The 19,223-nt window shown below is 41.7% G+C and overlaps 1 protein-coding gene across 2 annotated transcripts in view; it reads left to right on the top strand.

Moving 5' to 3' along the window:
• LOC307182462 (uncharacterized protein C10orf67, mitochondrial) overlaps positions 1–19,223 on the top strand; it is a gene marked incomplete at its 3' end in the record, with an annotated part of 116,479 nt that overhangs the window by 46,817 nt on the left and 50,439 nt on the right. For both annotated transcript variants that reach the window (XM_079913767.1, XM_079913766.1), the window contains exons 5-7: positions 2,455–2,610; positions 8,945–9,092; positions 10,180–10,238. In XM_079913767.1, coding sequence (XP_079769893.1) covers positions 2,455–2,610; positions 8,945–9,092; positions 10,180–10,238 — 363 coding nt within the window. The remainder of the gene's footprint in view (positions 1–2,454; positions 2,611–8,944; positions 9,093–10,179; positions 10,239–19,223) is intronic.

Below are 19,223 nucleotides of genomic sequence, written 5' to 3'. Positions count from 1 at the left end.
CTGGGTTTGGATGACAAACAGTAACAACAATAATAAACGCTAAGATATAATACTGGGAGCTGACGGTGCTGTAAACACTGTCCAAAATTGTTTACATGCACTATCTTATTTAATTCTCACAACAATTCAGATAGTGTTATTGTTTGTCCCATTTTACAGATGATAAAACTGAGACACAGGGGATTTGAGAAACTTGTTCAAGCTCACAAAGCTACTAAGTGACAGAGCTGGTCCTCAGGCGCAGGCTAACCTATTCTAATGCCATTCAGGAGATTGACAAGTAAGAGCTTATTAGGTGGCCTAGAAATTCCACGTACATGGAGACCTGTGGTCCCACAGTGCTTCTGAGAAATCGCCGGCTGAGTATCAGCACTGATTAAATGCCCAGTCTGGCGGGGCAAGGGGACAGCAGGCTGGCACGAGTCAGGGGCCAGGTCAGCCAGCAGCAGAGCAACAGGGGTACCATTTTGTCCATTGTGCTAACGGACCTGGACTTTAGCCTATGGGGACGGGGAGAGTTGCATTTTAGAAAGATCGGTTTGGCCACAGGGTGGAGATTGGTTGGAGAGGACAAAAGAAGAGTCAGGGAGGTGAGTTAAGGGCTAGTACAATAGTCCAGGTGAAGACAAGGACTCCGACTGTAACTGAGCAGGACCCTAGGGGGCATTCCTGGGACAGAGCCCTCCCCCAGGTCCCCTGCTATAGCTCCTCTCTGAAGTACCCAGATAACATTATCTGATGCACATTTCCTGAGTTGTTTCACAGATGCTAAAACCTCCACCAAATGGAAGATGTTAACCACTTGATGACCATGAGCACCCAGCCCCCAGGCCTCCTGGAGCCTAAGGACTGATAATATTAACCCCTGTGACACCACCCCCCCCCCACCCCCACTACCTCACCGTCAGCCACTCTGAGAATGGTGCACGAGCTGATCGCACATCCTGGGCTCCCTTCCGTCACCTGGCCTTTAAAAATATTTTGCTGAATCCCATCAGGGAGCTCGGGTTTTTTGAGCATTAGCTGTCCCGGACTCCCGGCTCGGCGCCTTACAATAAGCCTTACAATAAACACACGGCACCGCAACCCGGTGTCAGTAGATCGGCTTTGCTGCGTGCGGGCGAGCGGACCCCGGATTTGGTGGTAACGTGAAGGCGGGGGAACAGGGAAGGGGAGGGTGGGCTCGGGAGTGATTTAGGGGTGGGTTGAACGGATTTGGTGAGGTGAGGGGGGAGGGGGTCCTTAAAATGACAGAAAATCGGTTTCTGGCTTGGGCTGCTGTTATAAATGGGGAAGGTAGAAAGGAGGAGAGTGAAGATGGGCAACCTCCGCTCAGACCTGTTGGATTTGAGCTGCCCTGTCACTTACACCCAGAGCACCAGTGGGGTAACTTAGTCTCTGCAGAGCGTTTGAACTGTAGACATAAACAGAGTAGATGTGAAAAATAGATCTACATACTCAGTGCTGTTCTTTAAAATCTCCCAATTAGAAAGCTATATTGTCATATGAATTGTTCTGTTTTCACTCTTTTTAACTCTACTGCATATTCACTTACTGATGTTTTTCATCAGTGTGGTGTAGACTGTGTCAGTGTTATGCCCTTAGCTTGACTCTTAATGCTACCTCGATGTATTATTATTCTTCTCAGTCTGCCGGTGTTCATCGTATAACATTAGAACAATTTTAGTTTGTAAATCTAATTCTTTGAAATATAATATATTAGCAGATATGGTTAGGTTTTACTATATTTCCTGTATGTCCATGTGTCCAAACGTATTAGTAACAAACAAATGATAAAAATAAAATAATTCTTCTGTAATTCACAGATGCTGTAATTCACTCTGTAATTCACAGAGTCCAAAATGGACAAAATGCTTTTGCATGTCTGTGTTGAAAATGAGACTTTTATATGTCGGCAGTAAAGCACGGCATCATTTTTAAAGCATTTTTCCTTGTTTTGGTCTTGTGATACAATTCTTCAGAGCAATGGCTGCAAATAGGTTAGCACCTCAATGCTTAAAATAGGCTGTCAAGAAATGGTTCTTCTTTTGTTCACATCTCCATTCCAAACCACTGAGGGAATTAGTTGCACCGCTGAAGTGCATTTCCTTTCTTACATCGTCAAAATTTTTGCTGGCTTCCTTTGTAAAAGAAGATTGAGGTAGCACATTCACAATCATGATGTGGATTTCCTATTAAGGTTTACTATTATTATTATTATTACTGGCATGGCTGACGCAGTCAGACTCATGCTTTGTCTCATAGAATAATACTGTGCCGTATACCATGACACTTCAGTGTATTGTTCAATATAAGCAGAGTTGTTTACTAAAACTTGTGTGCCAGTTGCAAAAATAAAATAACTTTACAAGACAGGAGCTTGAATAAAACATGAAATGGTTTCTGCTGGTGCTAGCATAGTGTCTGACTTTTAATGCTGCTTTTTCCCCCCAGAAATTCTTTGAGGTGGAAGAAGAGAAGACACCTGTGCATGACGCAATGACTGTCAAAATGAATATTTTGTTAAAAAAACTGAAGGAGAAAGAAGAACTCATTAAGGAATTAAGAGAAGAACTGGACCAGTGTGAAGAATTTGGATCCCAAAAAGTTGTAAGTTTCACAGCAAAGAGTAATTCATTTTAATACACATAAATGAAGTTACAACTGTCTAAAAGCTTGGGGTCGGAATAAAGGGATTACAATGCATGTATCTTGGGTATCTCTCCACAACATAAGCCAGTCCAACCCTTTTGTGCTCGACACCATATTCTAGAAAACCCATAATAATTATAAATAGGAGCAATATAATTGTTCTCAATTTTTATTTGTAATAGAAATAAAAAAACCTATCTCCCACTACAGAAATTTCCCCACCCTAGAAGAAATGTAAAGAGATTTTTGTTTTAATTTGGAAGAGTCCCACCTTTTTTGCAGTCCAGATAATTTGAAAGACACAAAACAATCTCAAGTCAGAGGCTTCCAAGAAACCAACTTGGAACAGGATGACCTTAAGTGGAAATGTCAAGAAGGAAAATTCTCAGAGGGTTTTTGCCCTCTTCTCCCCTTTGCAGTAGGAGCCAGAAGCTGCTTTACTGCTCAGAGCACTGACAGAACAAAAAATGCGAAGAGAGAGAAAGCAGAAAGGAGAGCTTAGCTGCCTGTCAAGGAGGTGAATGTGAAGGATCCGGAAAGTGTGGACCCTAGAGGAGAGTTTATTTTCATCTCAGATCAGCTCTGAGCTGCCGGCTGTACTGCCCAACCACAGCGCAGAGCCATAGAGGGGTTTTCGTATTAGGTTCTAGGAGCAAGAAGTGGATTGTTTGAGTAGGAGAGGCAAGCAGGGAGGCCAGAGAATCACAACCTGTTGAGTGTCAACTGGCAGGGTTACCTCCTCACATCACAGCGCAGTTTACCGATAAGGAAGCTGACTTACACCCCGGGCACAGCTGGTAAATGCTGACGTGACATGAGAACCGAGGTCCAGCTGAACCCAAAGGCCCGCATGAGGAGGGAGGAGCTCTGTATAGAGGAAGAATTAAAGTTGCTATATATATATATATATATATATACACATTATATTATTATAATAGATTATGGTATTATGGTCTATAGGTATATCATTATAATGTATGTTATAATTAATATATAGTGTATATTAATACCTGTGTATAGATACGCATAAATATCGACACATGCATATATATGTATGGAAGAAGCCTGAGAAGTTATACATCAAAGTGTTAACACTAGGAAGAAACACTTATGGTTTGCTGGGCCCTTTAAGTGCAGTCCTTGGTTTTTCTAAGTCCCACACTAGTATTCTTACTTAAAACCCCAAAGTTAGAAAAGATAAGAAATTGAACTTGCGCCATTCTAAAGGACTTTATTTACGAACGGGGGAAGGAGTGCTTTGTTTAATCTATTAGAATTCTCTATGTTCTAAAAAAACCAGAGCATCTTCTAAGCAATGTGGTATTAAGGATTATTATCATAGACCTAATAAAATTGAATATTATTTCTTTGTATATGTTCTGGTTGCCTTGGAGGGAGAGGCACATCCAATTTTTGCATTTACTTTTCTTGTCTTAGATCTACATTTACTCTTATTTTTTGGAGAAAATAATTTAATAGAAAAGGTTAAAATAAGACTAACAGTTTTGGCTTTTAATCCTGACTTGGCTACCAATGTCCAGCATCAGTTAGCAAGGCAATTTTGATCCATTTGTTTCCCATTTGTGAAATGGGAGGTGATACCTGCCTAGCCAACAGAGTTATGAGGAGGATACCCTTTGTAGTGGATATGAAATGCTGTGAGTTCTTTGAAGAAAGACGTGCATATAAATTCTAGTTATCATTATGAGGAAATACACAAGTCCTCATGACCATCTGGTTTACATTCCATGAAATGCACTGCTGAGAACATCCCAATTCGGTAATTGAGCTTCTTCCAGTAAAACACGAGGTCTTTCTTGGTGTGTTTACACCTCTGAGTGTCCTCAGCCCGTTAACTGGTCTGTCTGGATGGCCTGAGTATAGGGGATGAGGGGGGATGAGGGTGGATGGGGCTTGGTGAGGACCACAGAAAGTGGCAGGCCTGCACCCCGCTCTTGTATAAGAAGGCGTTCTCTGGCTCGGGTGGCATCCTGAAGACCTTGGCTGTTTCACTGTAGTTTGTCCCCAAGGACACCACATCAGTCTTTCTGTAAACACCTTAAGATTTGAGGAAAGTGAGACTTCTGATGAACTGGGTATATACATTTTTCCCAGCTTCTTAGGACCCCAGCAAAGCGCCAGGCTGACTGAGGACAGCGCAGAGCAGGGCTAGTGTACATTTGGGAGGACGGACATGAACACTGCAAAAGCAGATCACGGGTTATATAAAATAAACGTCTGAAAATTTCTTTTTAAAGATCCTCTAAGAACTAGCTTTCCTAGAACTCCATGCCACTCAAGTTCTAGGTGAATTACCTTTTAAATTTGAAATTTCATCTAATACGACTGCTCCCTCTAGTGGTGTAAAAAAACTTGCGACAGCAAGTATCTGAAACTAGATTTGGAAAACCGAATTTGGAGAAACAATTTAGAAAATTTCAATGCAGCAATGGAAAAAACTTGTAAAAAGCTTGAAATAAGCAAACTGAATAAACAGTAAGGAAACGCTCTAGTTCTTTCTCATAGTCCAATTATATAAATCGCTCTATAGTTAATAGTCATAATCCCTCTATAGGACTGTTGTAGAATGAAATCTAAGAATATGATAGGAAAGGGAAGGTTTAATAAACAGCTAGTTTAACTTATATTTATGACAAAATGGAAATCAGAAAAAAGAATCTCTTCAAGTTCCAGAAGCCTCATCTCTCCAGGTCAGAACACCCTTAATGTTGAATTCCCGCCCCCACTCCCACCCCGACCCCAGACCAACTACATTCAAGGGCTGAGTGTCTTTTCAGGTTCTGTAAAAACCTGCAATGACTTAATGGCACACTGCTGTAGTTATCAGGTTGCCATGCAGTATGCTGATAAATCCACTGGAGAATTGCTAAAGAAACTAGCCTGTCGAGGTATGTGTGCCTGTGTGTCTGTGTGCCCAGGCACATGCATATGTGCTTTCAGTGCAATTGGAGTTGTTTTGAAAAGATTTTTCATTTTTGTTTCTTACCCAACATGGATGATCTATGCAACTATCACACCCACATCCCCTCGCCCCCACCAACAGGTGAATGTAACTATTTGTTGCTGACAGTTCTGAAACAGAGCTGTCATTCAAAAGTGGCAGCTCTGCAGGGCTACACTGCCCCAGTGTGCCGCTTTCCTGGTTGTCACTCACTGGGAAAGCACCTGCTCGTCTCCGTGACTGCCATGCAGCATGGGCATGCAGCAGAAGCCCACTCCACCCGCAGCCTCAAATTGAGATGTCCAAGTACTGTACGTGGAGCCTGCAGGATTGAGACGCCAAAATGGCAGAAGGGAGACTGCTGGGAAGGCACCTGCGGTGCTCCAAACGGTGCTTCTCGGCCTTTATTGTGTTATTGTGTGTATGGGTCACCTGCAGCTCTTGTTAAGATACAGATTCTGGGCTGGGGCTGGAGATTCTGCATTTTCAAAAAGCTCCCAGGTGATGCTGAGGCTCCTGGTCCTTGGACCACATTTTGAGTGTCAAGGCTCTGGAGCACACCTGTTTTCAGAAACGATTCTTTCATGACTCAGTTTGGGATTCTGAAACCTGGGAACAGTGATACTGCACATCTTGGCTCACAAGAGAAGTAGACCGATGTAAGCCACCACTTGAAGTCCTGGCGCTCACTACACGATAGAAAAACTCTAAACTGGCAAGTTACTTTATAAATTTAAATTTCCAGAGTGACTGTGGATCACACACAGCCTGTCTTAGGCTATAATGTGGCTTTTAATAGCTTTAACTAGTTAACCACCTTTTTTTTTTTTGTGGTACGCGGGCCTCTCACTGCTGTGGCCTCTCCCGTTGCGGAGCACAGGCTCCGGACGCACAGGCTCAGCGGCCATGGCTCACGGGCCCAGCCGCTCCGCAGCATGTGGGATCTTCCCGTACCCGGGCACGAACCCGTGACCCCTGCATCGGCAGGCGGACTCTCAACCACTGCGCCACCAGGGAAGCCCAGTTAACCACCTTTTAATGATCTCCATCCTTCTTAACTTCGGTTTGTTAATGCAGTTTGTTTTAAAGAAGTCTCATGGTTTAAGTGAGCCAAAGCTAGTGGTGTGGGCAGATGGTAGAAGGAACACCACCACAAAACCTGCCACTCAGAGTGTAACAGATGACCGTAGCCGCCCAGAACTATCCCTTTGTTCATTTTGCTAATGAGTGTCCTCATTGCTGTGAGAATCTGAATAGTTAATTACTTGCAGTTCCTGCAGCTGACAGATGGTGGGGACAGAGCTAAAGGTTAACCTTTCAGGAAGAGGGGCTGTCGATGGATTTGTGGAGAAAAAAACCCCTCGAGTTGGACGTGTTTCCTTGTTTCCTGCTTTTCTACCAGATTTTTAGAAAACGCACTTAGGTGTTAGCTGCTACCACTGGTAAATTTTACACTTCATCTGATTAATTCAAATAGTTCTCGTTTAGTTTATAATAATGAGCGCTCACGTAATCCACAGTGGATGTTCATTTTCTGCCACTGTTAGGAAATGTATGCTTAAGCCTATTAAGGCAAATGTTGTTTGTCTTTAAGAAAGCTTTTTTAGTCTATAAATACATTCTGTGATGTTCTCAAGTTGAACCATGTGGGACAAGAAATTAATGACTGGGATTCTTTATTAAGAAAACAGTGTTGTTTCTTAGCTATTAGATTTGTTAGTTAAGAATGAATTGGGGTTAAATAATTTAAATGAATGGTGACTCAAAATCATGAAGATTCATAATTGGGCTTAGTGCAAAATTTAACATTATTTTAAATATTAACTCTGATATAACTAACTTCATTAGTAAGTCACTTGTTGTTTTTCAAGGATTTATTCATGTACTATAAAACATTGTACCCACTTATTTTTCTTTTTAACCATTATAACCACAGAGGAAAACATTTTTAATAATTTACTTTCAGATATCTCTAAAGTTAAATCAAAGTATAGTTTCAAAGGGACACCAGTTATATTGGGAGGAATGGTTTTGTTTTTGAGAGGAGAATTTATTCTTGTGTATTTGCAATCATGGCATTGCTACAAAAAGAATAGCTTATAATTCACCTGAAGATTAAAGTTCAAAAGTATTTCTAGTGTCTATATTAATTTTGAAGGAAGGCATGTAGACGCTTTTCTCTTTTAGTGTAACAATACAATGACTTTCAAACATGCTGTTTAATATTTTGAGATTGCATAATCAGTTTAATATTGTATCATCATGAAGTATAAAGTTCTGCACCAGCTTCTCCAATTCATTACATCTTAATTCAAAAAAAAAAGTGTGGCAATAAAATCTAGACAGCCATAAGCAAGCATATTCAGATGTTTTCAAAAGCTTTGAAACAAACAAGAAGAAGAAGAAGAAAAGACGACTAGCTGTCCCCATAAGCTTCTACTGCGTAAGAAAAAGCTTCTCCCATAATGGACATGGCAAGATTTAAACAAAAGACGCACATAATAAAAATGTAAATGAGTTTGCTTTACTAAAACTATAACTTTAAAGTCTTTTGTTGTAAGTTATCCTGAAACCTTCTTACAAGGTAATCACTGTTTGCATAGAGATTTAAACCGAAGTCCTCAATAGCATTAAACGCCTGCACAGTCCCAGTGTGACAGGCATGCAAAGCCACGTTAATGTTCAGAATATGAATTGCCTCTGGGTGGCTCCTTCACCAAGCAGAAAACCAACTGTGTGGTTATCCGTGTGCCTGATGGACTCCATGCGGCTCCCAGCCTGAAAACGTCACCACTTTGACATGTGATGTGCTCCTCATGACACTGGCAGCACTGACACTGGGGAATGCCACAAAGGCGACAAGCCCCCCTCCTTAGCCGTGCGCTTTGCCCCGCCCCCCCCGGCGCTGCTGCCCTCCCCCCCATCCTCCCACCCCCCCACCCCCCCGGCTGCTGCCCATCCGCGGTCTCCCCAGCCTGCCTGGTTACGGGCGGACAGCACTTCAGACACACACAGAGGGAAGTGTGGGTGGAGGGGCCCCAGCTGCCTCCATAATGAATTGACCTGAATGATGAGGGCACACAAACAGTATGATATGCATTATTCCTGTCAATAAACTGTCCCCATGTGCTGTGGTCTTTGTACAGAATGTACTGCAGCCTTTCTCCCAGCAAGCTCTATTTAGTCTCCTTCCTTTTTACTATTCATATTATAAGTGTGTAATAGAATTCAGAAAATTATATGATAGCTCTTCTGTATCTGTATTGTCTTGTGTTGCATATTTAAGTCCTTGGCTCCCTGCTTAGAAATATGGAATTCTCCATCTTTTAGGACTCTTTTATCAAAGACGACAGCCCTCTAAGAACAGCTCTGGAAAAGGAAAATTTGGAGTACAAAGTGGAAAATGAGAGACTGCTTCAAGTCATTTCAGAACTCGAAGAAGACATCCGACTCAATCTAAAAGAAAATTCATTATTAGGTAACATTTTAAAGTCATTTTTGAGAAAACTCTACATTGGGCACTTTATAAAATTCATAGCCATGCTTGTCTTTTCCAAACATATGTTTGTTTGGTTACCTACATTTAAAACATCAGTTCGTTAGCCACTTTTCATTTTCATTCTTTTCTTGAGACAGAAATTGGTCATACTCCCCTAGCCATGCCTTTTTAACTCAGGGTGGTTGTTTTCTAAGCCAAGCATTGTGCTAATCAGTATTCTATATCACTTAGAAATATTATAAACAAATAGAAACTTGTGCTGATTTCTGTTTCATGTGCTTAATTATCTAAAATTTATAACATTTTAATATTTAAGCATATATATTGGGGTGTGCTTTGTGGAGAAACAGAGTTGGCCCTTCAGAAAAATATGCTACTACTTACTACATTATCTTCAATTTTTGGTACAAATGTTAAGTACAAATTTCCATTTGTAGACTTTATACCCTCTTTTTTATATCTATAAACATTGGTAAATATTGCATTTAAATCACCAAGTTAGATTGCTTTAACGTCCTTACACGTACTGCTATCTTTGTATTTATGTTAGTCACACAATGATATCCTTAATCTGCAGTATGAAAAGCTATGAGTAGGCAATTCAAAATTTACAGCAAAACATTGATACAATCAGATATAGGACAATATTCCTTGAATGTAAAATTATCCCACGTCAGTGTAGTTTCGTTTCTCTTCTGATGTGGTATAGTAATGCTTCTTCAGGTTTCGGTAGTTCTTACTGAGTCATAAAGTACCACCTGCTAAAGCCGTTTGTATTGGCTGTGACTAACAGCAGAAATATCTCTTGCTAGTATCGATGAAAAGCTTTCAACCCTGAGCCACACTTGGATCTTGAACTTAGTTCTTAATCCCTATCTGACCAGCCATCTGAACAGCAGGAAGAAGGCTGTGAATGTCAAGGGCAGTTGTGAAGGTCACAGTCCTGCTAGGACTTGCGTCCACCATGCCTGCCAGCAGTGTACAGCCTGCCCTGAAGCAGGCAGATTGAATACAGGGCCATAAGCTTGTAATTTCATGCTTGGCCTCTCTCTCCTTTTGTTTACAGAAGATGAAATTATAAGTCTGAAAGAGATGGCAGAAAAGGATCATAAAACCATTCAAAAGGTACTGTAACTTCTTTGCATTGATGAATGCTCCTTTCAATGGCAATATGAGCATAATTGGTGAAATAACCCTGTGTCCCCCTTGCCTTATGATGTAGAGAAAAGTCGGTTTCTGTTTTTAATCTCGCCCGTTACTCAGGATTATTTCTTTAGTAATGAAAAAGGATTCCATCTTGAAAACAAATTCATGTTTTCTTTTATTTGGGATAACTGAGTATCTACCTTGTTGACTGTAAGAACTGAAAAAGCATATGACACAGGGAGTCCGAAGATGTGCTTGTGGAAAAATGATATTATTAAAAATGAGCAGCCTTATTTTCAGATCAGATGTTGGTTTATGTTCATTTTTCTGTATATGAATGAACTGGGTTTGTATATCCAGGAAATCTGTATTTAGAGCAGGAAATTCTTTTGATATCATGAAGATCAAGATTTCCTGGGGCATCAAATGCCGCAGGACCGCGGCAGTTCCTGCCCTCCACACCCAGGTCAGGGGCTCCTGCTTTGTGCTTTCTTAGCTCTCAAAACCCTTTTCTGTGATGGTCAGTCTGCCTTGCCGAAGACCCCACAACCCAGAGACAGTACTGTCTTTCGGTCTCTGATCTCTTCCCAGCGCTCAGCACCGTGCCGGCACACTTAAAAATAAAAATACTCTTTGAGTGACTCAGAGAATGAGAATGTAGTTAGAGTTCATAAAATTTATAGACGAAACGTGGATTTACATCCTCGATTATTCCAAATAAACATAAAGGTTTCTGTGAACTGAATCGAGTAGTAATTTTTAAATAAAAATTAAGTAAAATTGGATAAGATGAAAAATTCAGTTCCTCAGTCACACTAGCCTCATATCCAGAGCTCAGGTGACTTAGATTCAGGTTTCAACCTGATTTTGCAGCTCTGGGTATTCTTAGGTTTTAGATAAAATGACTTCCAAGAACTGTTTTGTAAACAAATGTATGCCATGATCGGTCAGAGCTGGGAGATGTCTTCTGTGATCACTGAATCCATCACAGGTTTTCACAACATGATGTCATTTTCTTGTGCTTCATCCTATTTTCAGTGATGAGGGTGCAAATGCCATTCTTACAGAGATAACAAGAGTCTACAGAACTGACAAGTTTAACTTTCTTGGCATCAAATTCTAAGATTAAAAAAGAAATCTCAGCTTTCTAGTTTCGCTTAATAACCTGCAAGGGAACCATCTCCGTTTATGTAAATGTTTCTTAAACTACTCAGTCAGTACTGTCTCTGGGAAAGATGAGTCCGATGAGCCTACTCTTCTCTGGGGGCAGTTCAAGGAAATTAAAGCAGAAACTCTCACCGTTAGGCCATTAGCCCCTGAGTGGCTGGTTATACCCTCTGTGGGTTTAAGTATTTCGATTAAATGCTGCCTCAGCTTTCTAGAGCCGCAGTGCCCCATGGTAGCCACCAGCCATGGGTGGCTGCTGAACACTTGTGTCTAGTGCAACTGAGAAGCTGAATTTTAAATTGTTTAATTTTAATTTTTAAATTTCAGTATAAAAATACTGATATTTGTTTCAGTTACTGAAAAACTTTTATGTATATTTTGAATAACTTGAATATGTGAATCTACCTCTTTATTTGTAAATTTTATGAAATCTAAATGCAGATCAAGTATCTCCCATGAAATTTTAGCCCCCGAATTGAGATGTGCTCTAAGCGAAAAATACACGCTGGGTTTCAAAGACTTAGGTACCGTAAGAAATGTGAAATATCTCACTAATGATTTTTAATGTGAATTATTACCCATTTAAATGATCCTATTTTGAATAGCTATTGGGAATAAACAAAATATATTATTAAAATTAATTTCACCTGTTTCTTTTACCCTTTTTTTTTTTTTTTTGCGGTACGCGGGCCTCTCACTGCTGTGGCCCCTCCTGTTGCGGAGCACAGGCTCCAGACGCGCAGGCTCAGCGGCCATGGCTCACGGGCCCAGCTGCTCCGTGGCATGTGGGATCTTCCCGGACCGGGGCACGAACCCGTGTCCCCTGCATCGGCAGGCGGACTCTCAACCACTGCACCACCAGGGAAGCCCTCTTTTACCTTTTTAACAAGGCTATAAGTTCAACTATAAACTGTAAAGTTTAAAATTATATATAAGACTCACATAATATTTCTATTCAACTGCTCTGTTCTAGACAAATATAGCAAATCCATAGTTTGTTTGATCATCTTTTTTTATCCTGTCTCTTTTCTTTTCTTTTTTTTTTCTTTATATGCACTGGGCCTCTACCCAGATGAGTGTAGGTATAATTTGGTATTGATCAGGGTTCCTGTTCCATTTCTGACACTATGGCCACTTGGGCTGGTTCCTCATCCTCCTTCCTGAGTCTCACAGGCTTACTGTGTGGACAGAATGAGGTAATGTGCGTCAAAGTGCTTTGCCAGTTGGAAAGCAGATCAGTTGTTGAACAAAATGACAGCTGACATTTACCGGTTTGTTTCCAATGTCCTCCACTAAATCAATTAATTCAGCAATGTTCATCAGATGCCTTTTAGTGCCAGGCACTGCTGAGATACAAAAGTGTTATATACACACATGCAGCCTTGCTGTGGGGGAGATCAAGTCTGGAGGGAGAGACAAAAACCACAGGGCAGGGTGATAGGGACTGTAATAGAAGTACGTACATAGAGAAGAGATGCCTGGCTTTACCTGGAAGGTTCTAGAAAAAGGCTTCACCTATTCTTCCACACCTATCTCACACTCCTTCGCTTGAAGTGATTTTTCCAGGTGGGTAGGAGGGCGGAAGAGCTGCATGCAGCGTGTGAATGCATAAAGTGTAAGCTACGCCCGTGGAACTCTGTGATTTGCTATGGCTGGAGCAGGAGGTGGGATCTGGTGAGACCACGTGGTGAGAATTTGTGTTGGGGCAGGAAGAGGGGGGAGTCTGGGGTGTGAGGGAGGAGTAAACAGAACCGGAAGAGAGGAAAGGGGCAGCTCAGAAGCCTCTGGATAAGCTACATATTCCCCTTTTCAGTCCAGGATGCAATTAAAAACAAGTTGAAAATGGGATGGAATTTGGGTAGGCTGACCTCTTGCCGTCTCCATGGGCTAAATGCTGTCAATTATGGGATTCGGTAGCGTTTATGTTTAAATTTTAATAATCAAATGACAGCTGAGTCTGTGTTCCACCTGTGGCTGAATACATGAATTTATAAATTTGTAAATATGAATTTCCTTCTGAGAGGGGACAGTCGTCAGAGATTATAGCCCAGGTGTGATCAGTGTCAGGAAGCAGGGCAGCGTTGCTTGCCGTGGGGGCAGGTGGTCGCACAGACAGCCTGGACTGTAAAGGATCGGGGAAGGCTGGAGGGAGGGCACCGAGGTGACTCCTGGAAGCAAGGTCAGCGTTAGCAGGAAAGGGTGAAGGGGAGGTGGACGAGCCAGAACAAAAGAAGGGAGAGGGCACATGACTTGCTTTGGCCGGAAGGAGGTGTGGGAACAGGGGTGGTGAGAAGCAGGGCGCATCATGGAGGAGTGTTATTCCAAGGGGTTTGAGTTGCCTTCTGAATGGATGGGGAGCTTTGAACGTTGGGGCAGGATCGAATTCGTGTTTCGGAAAAAAGGTGAACGGGAGGGAGGAAAATCCAGAGCCAGAGAGGCCAGTTAAAAGATTTCTTGTATAGGGCTTCCCTGGTGGCGCAGTGGTTGAGAGTCCGCGTGCCGATGCAGGGGACATGGGTTTGTGCCTCGGTCCGGGAAGATCCCACATGCCGCGGAGCGGCTAGGGCCGTGAGCCATGGCCGCTGAGCCTGCGCGTCCGTAACTAGGGGAAATATAAAGTCCCGAAACAGAAGGAGGGCGGTGACACGGGGATGAAGGGGATGGATGAATTCAAGAGATGGTTAGGCAATAAAAGCTGTGGTCTTTAAGAAGGTTGAAGGCCGGAGAGATTAAGCGGAGAGAAGTGAAGACTGACATTCAAATGAAAATGACAATAGAGGTAGAGCAGGGGGAAAGCAGGAGAGAGAGTGGCTATCACAGAAGCCAGGCAAGAGTTTCAAAGAGAAAGGACTCGTTCCGCGTGCCCAGCGCTGCCCGGAGGCCAGGTGTGCAAAAGGCTAAAAAGGGAGGATTGAACAATTAGCTTTGGCAAGTAAAATGACCCTGGTAATTAATGAGGGTCATTTACTGGAACGTGGAAGCAGTTGAGAATGGGGGGTGAATGCAGACGTGGAGACAGTGGGTTTGTGCAACTTTCTAGAAGTTTGGCTGCGAATGGCCAGGGAGGGGTCGGGGAGTAGTTGGAGGGGGACATGGGGTTGAGGAAGGAATTTTTTAAAAGATGAAACTAGAGTATTTTTAAATGACGTCGATGGAAAGAAGAATGAGAGGGCAAAAGTACAACAGAGAGAAGAGATCATTGCTGAGAGACATCTACGGAGGCAGGAAGGGTTGGGGCCAAGGGCCTTGGTGTTCGCCAGTAACTGATGCCCATTGGAAACTTAATGACACTTCTTTTCAGACCAAGGTATAAGACTCAACACAAAATCTTTTCCTTTCCTTCCACTTCTCATTCCTTTACTTTTCTAAACCCACTGTTCAGCCTTTCACATCTTCAACTACACCACCACCTCCCCTTCTGAGGCTCTCATGTAACCAGTACCCACTGTTCCCCGGCCTTGCTCAGGGATTGAGCTGTGCCATTGGAGACAAGCTGATCCTTGCCTTTAGGTGCTATGCCCTCCCTCTACCCATCCTTTCCCTTGGATCTAATTAGCATCCTTAAAAAAAAAAAACTTATTGATTGATTGATTGAAGTACAGTTGGTTTACAATGCTATATTAGTTTCAGGTGTATAGCAAAGTGATTCAGTTATATATATACATATATATATATTATTTTTCATTTTCTTTTCCATTATGGTTTATCACAGGATATTGAATATAGTTCCCTTTGCTCTACAGTAGGACCTTGTTGTTTATCTATTTTATAGGTAGTCATTTGTATCTGTAATTAGCACCCTTTCTAACCACCCACTGCCGCTCTTTCCATCATTACCACTTTCCCCAACTCCATATTCCATTCCTCCTCGCGGTTCTCTAATTCACAGAGAACACAGTGGACTCCTGGATTTTTTTTCCCCTCTCCACTCTCTTGCTCACCCTGTCACTTAGCTTACCTAGCCTCACCTTTACTCCTTCTCATCAGAAGAGGGGACATTCTTCTTTGCCTTGACCCATCCTTCCACCCATTTGCCTGACTCCATCTCTTCCTCCTTCTTTTTTTTTTTTGAATTTTTTTTTATTGGGGTATAATTGTTTTACAATGTTGTGTTAGTTTCTACTGTACAGCAAAGTGGAGTTCCATGTGCTATACAGCAGATTCTCATTAGTTATCTGTTTTATACATATTAGTGTATATATGTCAATCCCAATCTCCCAGTTCATCCCACCACCCCCCTTTCCCCCCTTGGTGTCCATATGTTTGTTCTCTACTTCTATTCTCTATTTCTGCCTTGCAAACTGGTTCATCTGTACCATTTTTCTAGATTCCACATATATGCATTAACATACAATATTTGTTTTTCTCTTTCTTACTTCACTCTGTATGGCAGTCTCTAAGTCCATCCACATCTTTACAAATGACCCAATTTCGTTCCTTTTTATGGCTGAGTAATATTCCATTGTATATATGTATCACATCTTCTTTATCCATTTGTCTGTGGATGGACAGGTTGCTTCCATAACCTAGCTATTGTAAATAGTGCTGCAATGAACATTGGGGTGCAGGTGTCTTTTTGAATTATGGTTTTCTCTGGGTATATGCCCAGTAGTGGGATTGCTGGGTCATATGGTAATTCTATTTTTTGTTTTTTAAGGAACCTCCATACTGTCTCCATAGTGGCTGTATCAATTTACATTCCCACCAGCAGTGCAAGAGTGTTCCCTTTTCCACACCGTCTCCAGCATTTATTGTTTGTAGATTTTCTGATGATGCCCATTCTAACTAGTGTGAGGTGATAGCTCATTGTAGTTTTGATTTGCATTTCTCTAATAGTTAGTGATGTTGAGTAGCTTTTCATGTGCCTCTTGGCCATCTGTATGTCTTCTTTGGAGAAATGTCTATTTAGGTCTTCTGCCCATTTTTTATTGAGTTGTTTGTTTTTTTGATATTGAGCTGCATGATCTGTTTGTATATTTTGCAGATTAATCCTTTGTCCATTGATTCATTTGCAAATATTTTCTCCCATTCTGAGGGTTGTCTTTTCGTCTTGTTTATGGTTTCCTTTGCTGTGCAAAAGCTTTGAAGTTTCATTAGATCCCATTTGTTTATTTTTGTTTTTATTTCCCTTACTCTAGGAGGTGGGTCAAAAAAGATCTTGCTGTGATTTATTCAAAGAGTGTTCTTCCTATGTTTTCCTCTAAGAGTTTTATAGTGTCTGGTCTTACATTTAGGTCTTTAATCCATTTTGAGTTTATTTTTGTGTATGGTGTTAGGGAGTGTTCTAATTTCATTCTTTTACATGTAGCTGTCTAGTTTTCCCAGCACCACTTATTGAATAAACTATCTTTTCTCCATTGTATGTCCTTGCCTCCTTTGTCATAGATTAGTTGACCATAGGTGCATGGGTTTATCTTTGGGCTTTCTGTCCTGTTCCATTGTTCTATATTTCTGTTTTTATGCCAGTACCATACTGTCTTGATTACTGTAGCATTGTAGTATAGTCTGAAGTCAGGGAGTCTGATTCCTCCAGCTCCATTTTTTTTCTCAACATTGCTTTGGCTATTTGGGGTGTTTTGTGTCTCCATACAAATTTTAAGATTTTTTGTTCTAGTTCTGTGAAAAATGCCATTGGTAATTTGATAGGTATTGCATTAAATCTGTAGATTGCTTTGGGTAGTGTAGTCACTTTCACAAGCTTCCTTCTTCTTCTCCTGGGACCTTTCTTCATCAGCCTCTCTCTCTCTCCCTCTCTCTCTCTCACATGCCTTTAAGCATTTCCCTCTGGCCTACAGATATAGCCAAGCCATCATTCTGGGTGGTGTCCCTTGACCCTGATCACCCCTGAAGTAATTACCATTCACTCTTCTTCAAATATCAACTAAAAGAAACCTGTATCTACTAGCCCCTTCTTCACACACCTGTTGCTAGTTTTTCCTGTTGGTAAGGTCACCATGAGGTTCATCTTGCCCTCAATCCTTTTCAGTCTCATTCCTTCTTGAATCTTCTACTCTCTGTGGCAGGACTATGCCCCATGTCAGAGATGCCCTCTGCAGCAGTGCTTGCTTCTGATGTTTTGCTCACTTCCTCACACCTTCCCAAGCAATATCTGTCAATGGTTCCTCCTCCTCCATCTTTCACTTGAATGCCATTCTTGGGAATTCTCTTTATCCTTGGTCTTTGTTTTCTCTCTGGCTGACTTCAGACTCTCCCATAACTGGCACATCTGATTACAAATGACTTCTGAACCTTCCCCCTGCTTCATGTTTTCCCTGAACACCACATCTGTAATATTAACTCTGTCCTCACCCTCAATTTCCATGTTACATGCACTGGGAAGACTTCTTTGACAGTCTCCTTCTGTCCCCTATGGTAATTAGGGGCTTCCTCTGTGCCCCCGCATACCTGGGACTATTTGCTCCCTGGAGGTCAAGAACTGTGTCAATCCTTTATTACCTTTATGTTAGCTCTCAAAAATATTTGCTAAAAAAAAAAAATGCTTTACATTTTCATCAAATTCAGTGTCAGATCTTGAACTCATTACTCCTCAAATCTGGACTTGGCTGTGTTCCCCACTTAAATGAATGACATTGGCATCTATCCCAGAGGACCAAGTGACAAATCTAGGGTCCTCCTCTACTTTCTCCTTTTTGTTTTTTCTGGCCACGCCGCATGGCATGGCTTGTGGGATCTTAGTTCCTCAACCAGGGATTGAACTCTGGCCCTCGGCAGTGAAAGCATGGAGTCCAGGGAATTCCTATCTACTCTCTCCTTCATACCTTATATCTAGCTGGTCATTAGGTCTGTAGACATTCCTTCCAAAATTTACCCCCATCCCCTTTCTCTGCAACAACATTGTCACAGACTTAGTTGAGGCCCCATCATTTCCATAGATTCCTACTTCATTTTCCTGTCTCCACTCTCATCCCCTTCAAATCTAGCTTCCACACCCCTGCTATGGTTATTAATACCCTAATCTTACATGCTAAAACCTTCAGTGTAAAATCAGGCTACCTCAAAATGTTCTGGGTGATTTTTATGTGCCGGGAGCAGCTAAGCACTTTCACATTTGCTGTCTCAAATTCTTTTCAGAAGAACTCTTCAAAGTAGGTTTTATTATCCTAGTTTTATAGATGAGACAACGAAGACCTGAAGCATAGAATTAATTTACCCACACAGCTAGTAAGCAGCAGAGCTCTGATTTGAACCAACCCCTATTCTGCACTTTACACCAGTCTGCCCTCCACTCCTAATTGAGGAGAACAAGCCCCCTCATAATATCACCCTGAATCTCTGTCTCCCTTCATTTCCTGCCATTCCTGTCTCTATGCACCCTGGGTCCACAAACACCAAACTTTTTCCAGTTCCTCCATTACTCCAGGCTTCTCTGTGGTTACTTTGCTGTTTTTATTGCCATTTTCTCTTCCTCCAACTTGTTGAACTTCTGCAGATCCTTCAAGACCGTTGTCAAATGGCCCTTCTGTGCCATTGACACCGGGTATAGCAGAACTTGTTATAGTTACGGTTGCCAGGTTATGTGGAATTTTATGCTTTTCGACTACCTGAAGATTTGACTTATTAACCTTTTTTCTTATGTGTTACAGTTATTTTGTTCACATTGCTCTCCTAGCATACTGTAGGTGCTCCAGGGAAGGGATCTGTTTAACTTCATTTCCCTACCTCCACAGCCGAACAAAATGTCTGGCATCTGAAAGGTGTTCCATACATGTTTATTAAATTAATGAATATATGAATTAATTGAATTGAATGGATGTCAAAACCAAGGGTTGAATTTTG

This window comes from Stenella coeruleoalba (assembly GCF_951394435.1).
Source record: "Stenella coeruleoalba genome assembly, chromosome: 2".
Classification (NCBI taxonomy): Eukaryota; Metazoa; Chordata; class Mammalia; order Artiodactyla; family Delphinidae; genus Stenella; species Stenella coeruleoalba.
This window is presented reverse-complemented; position numbering and strand designations above follow the sequence as displayed.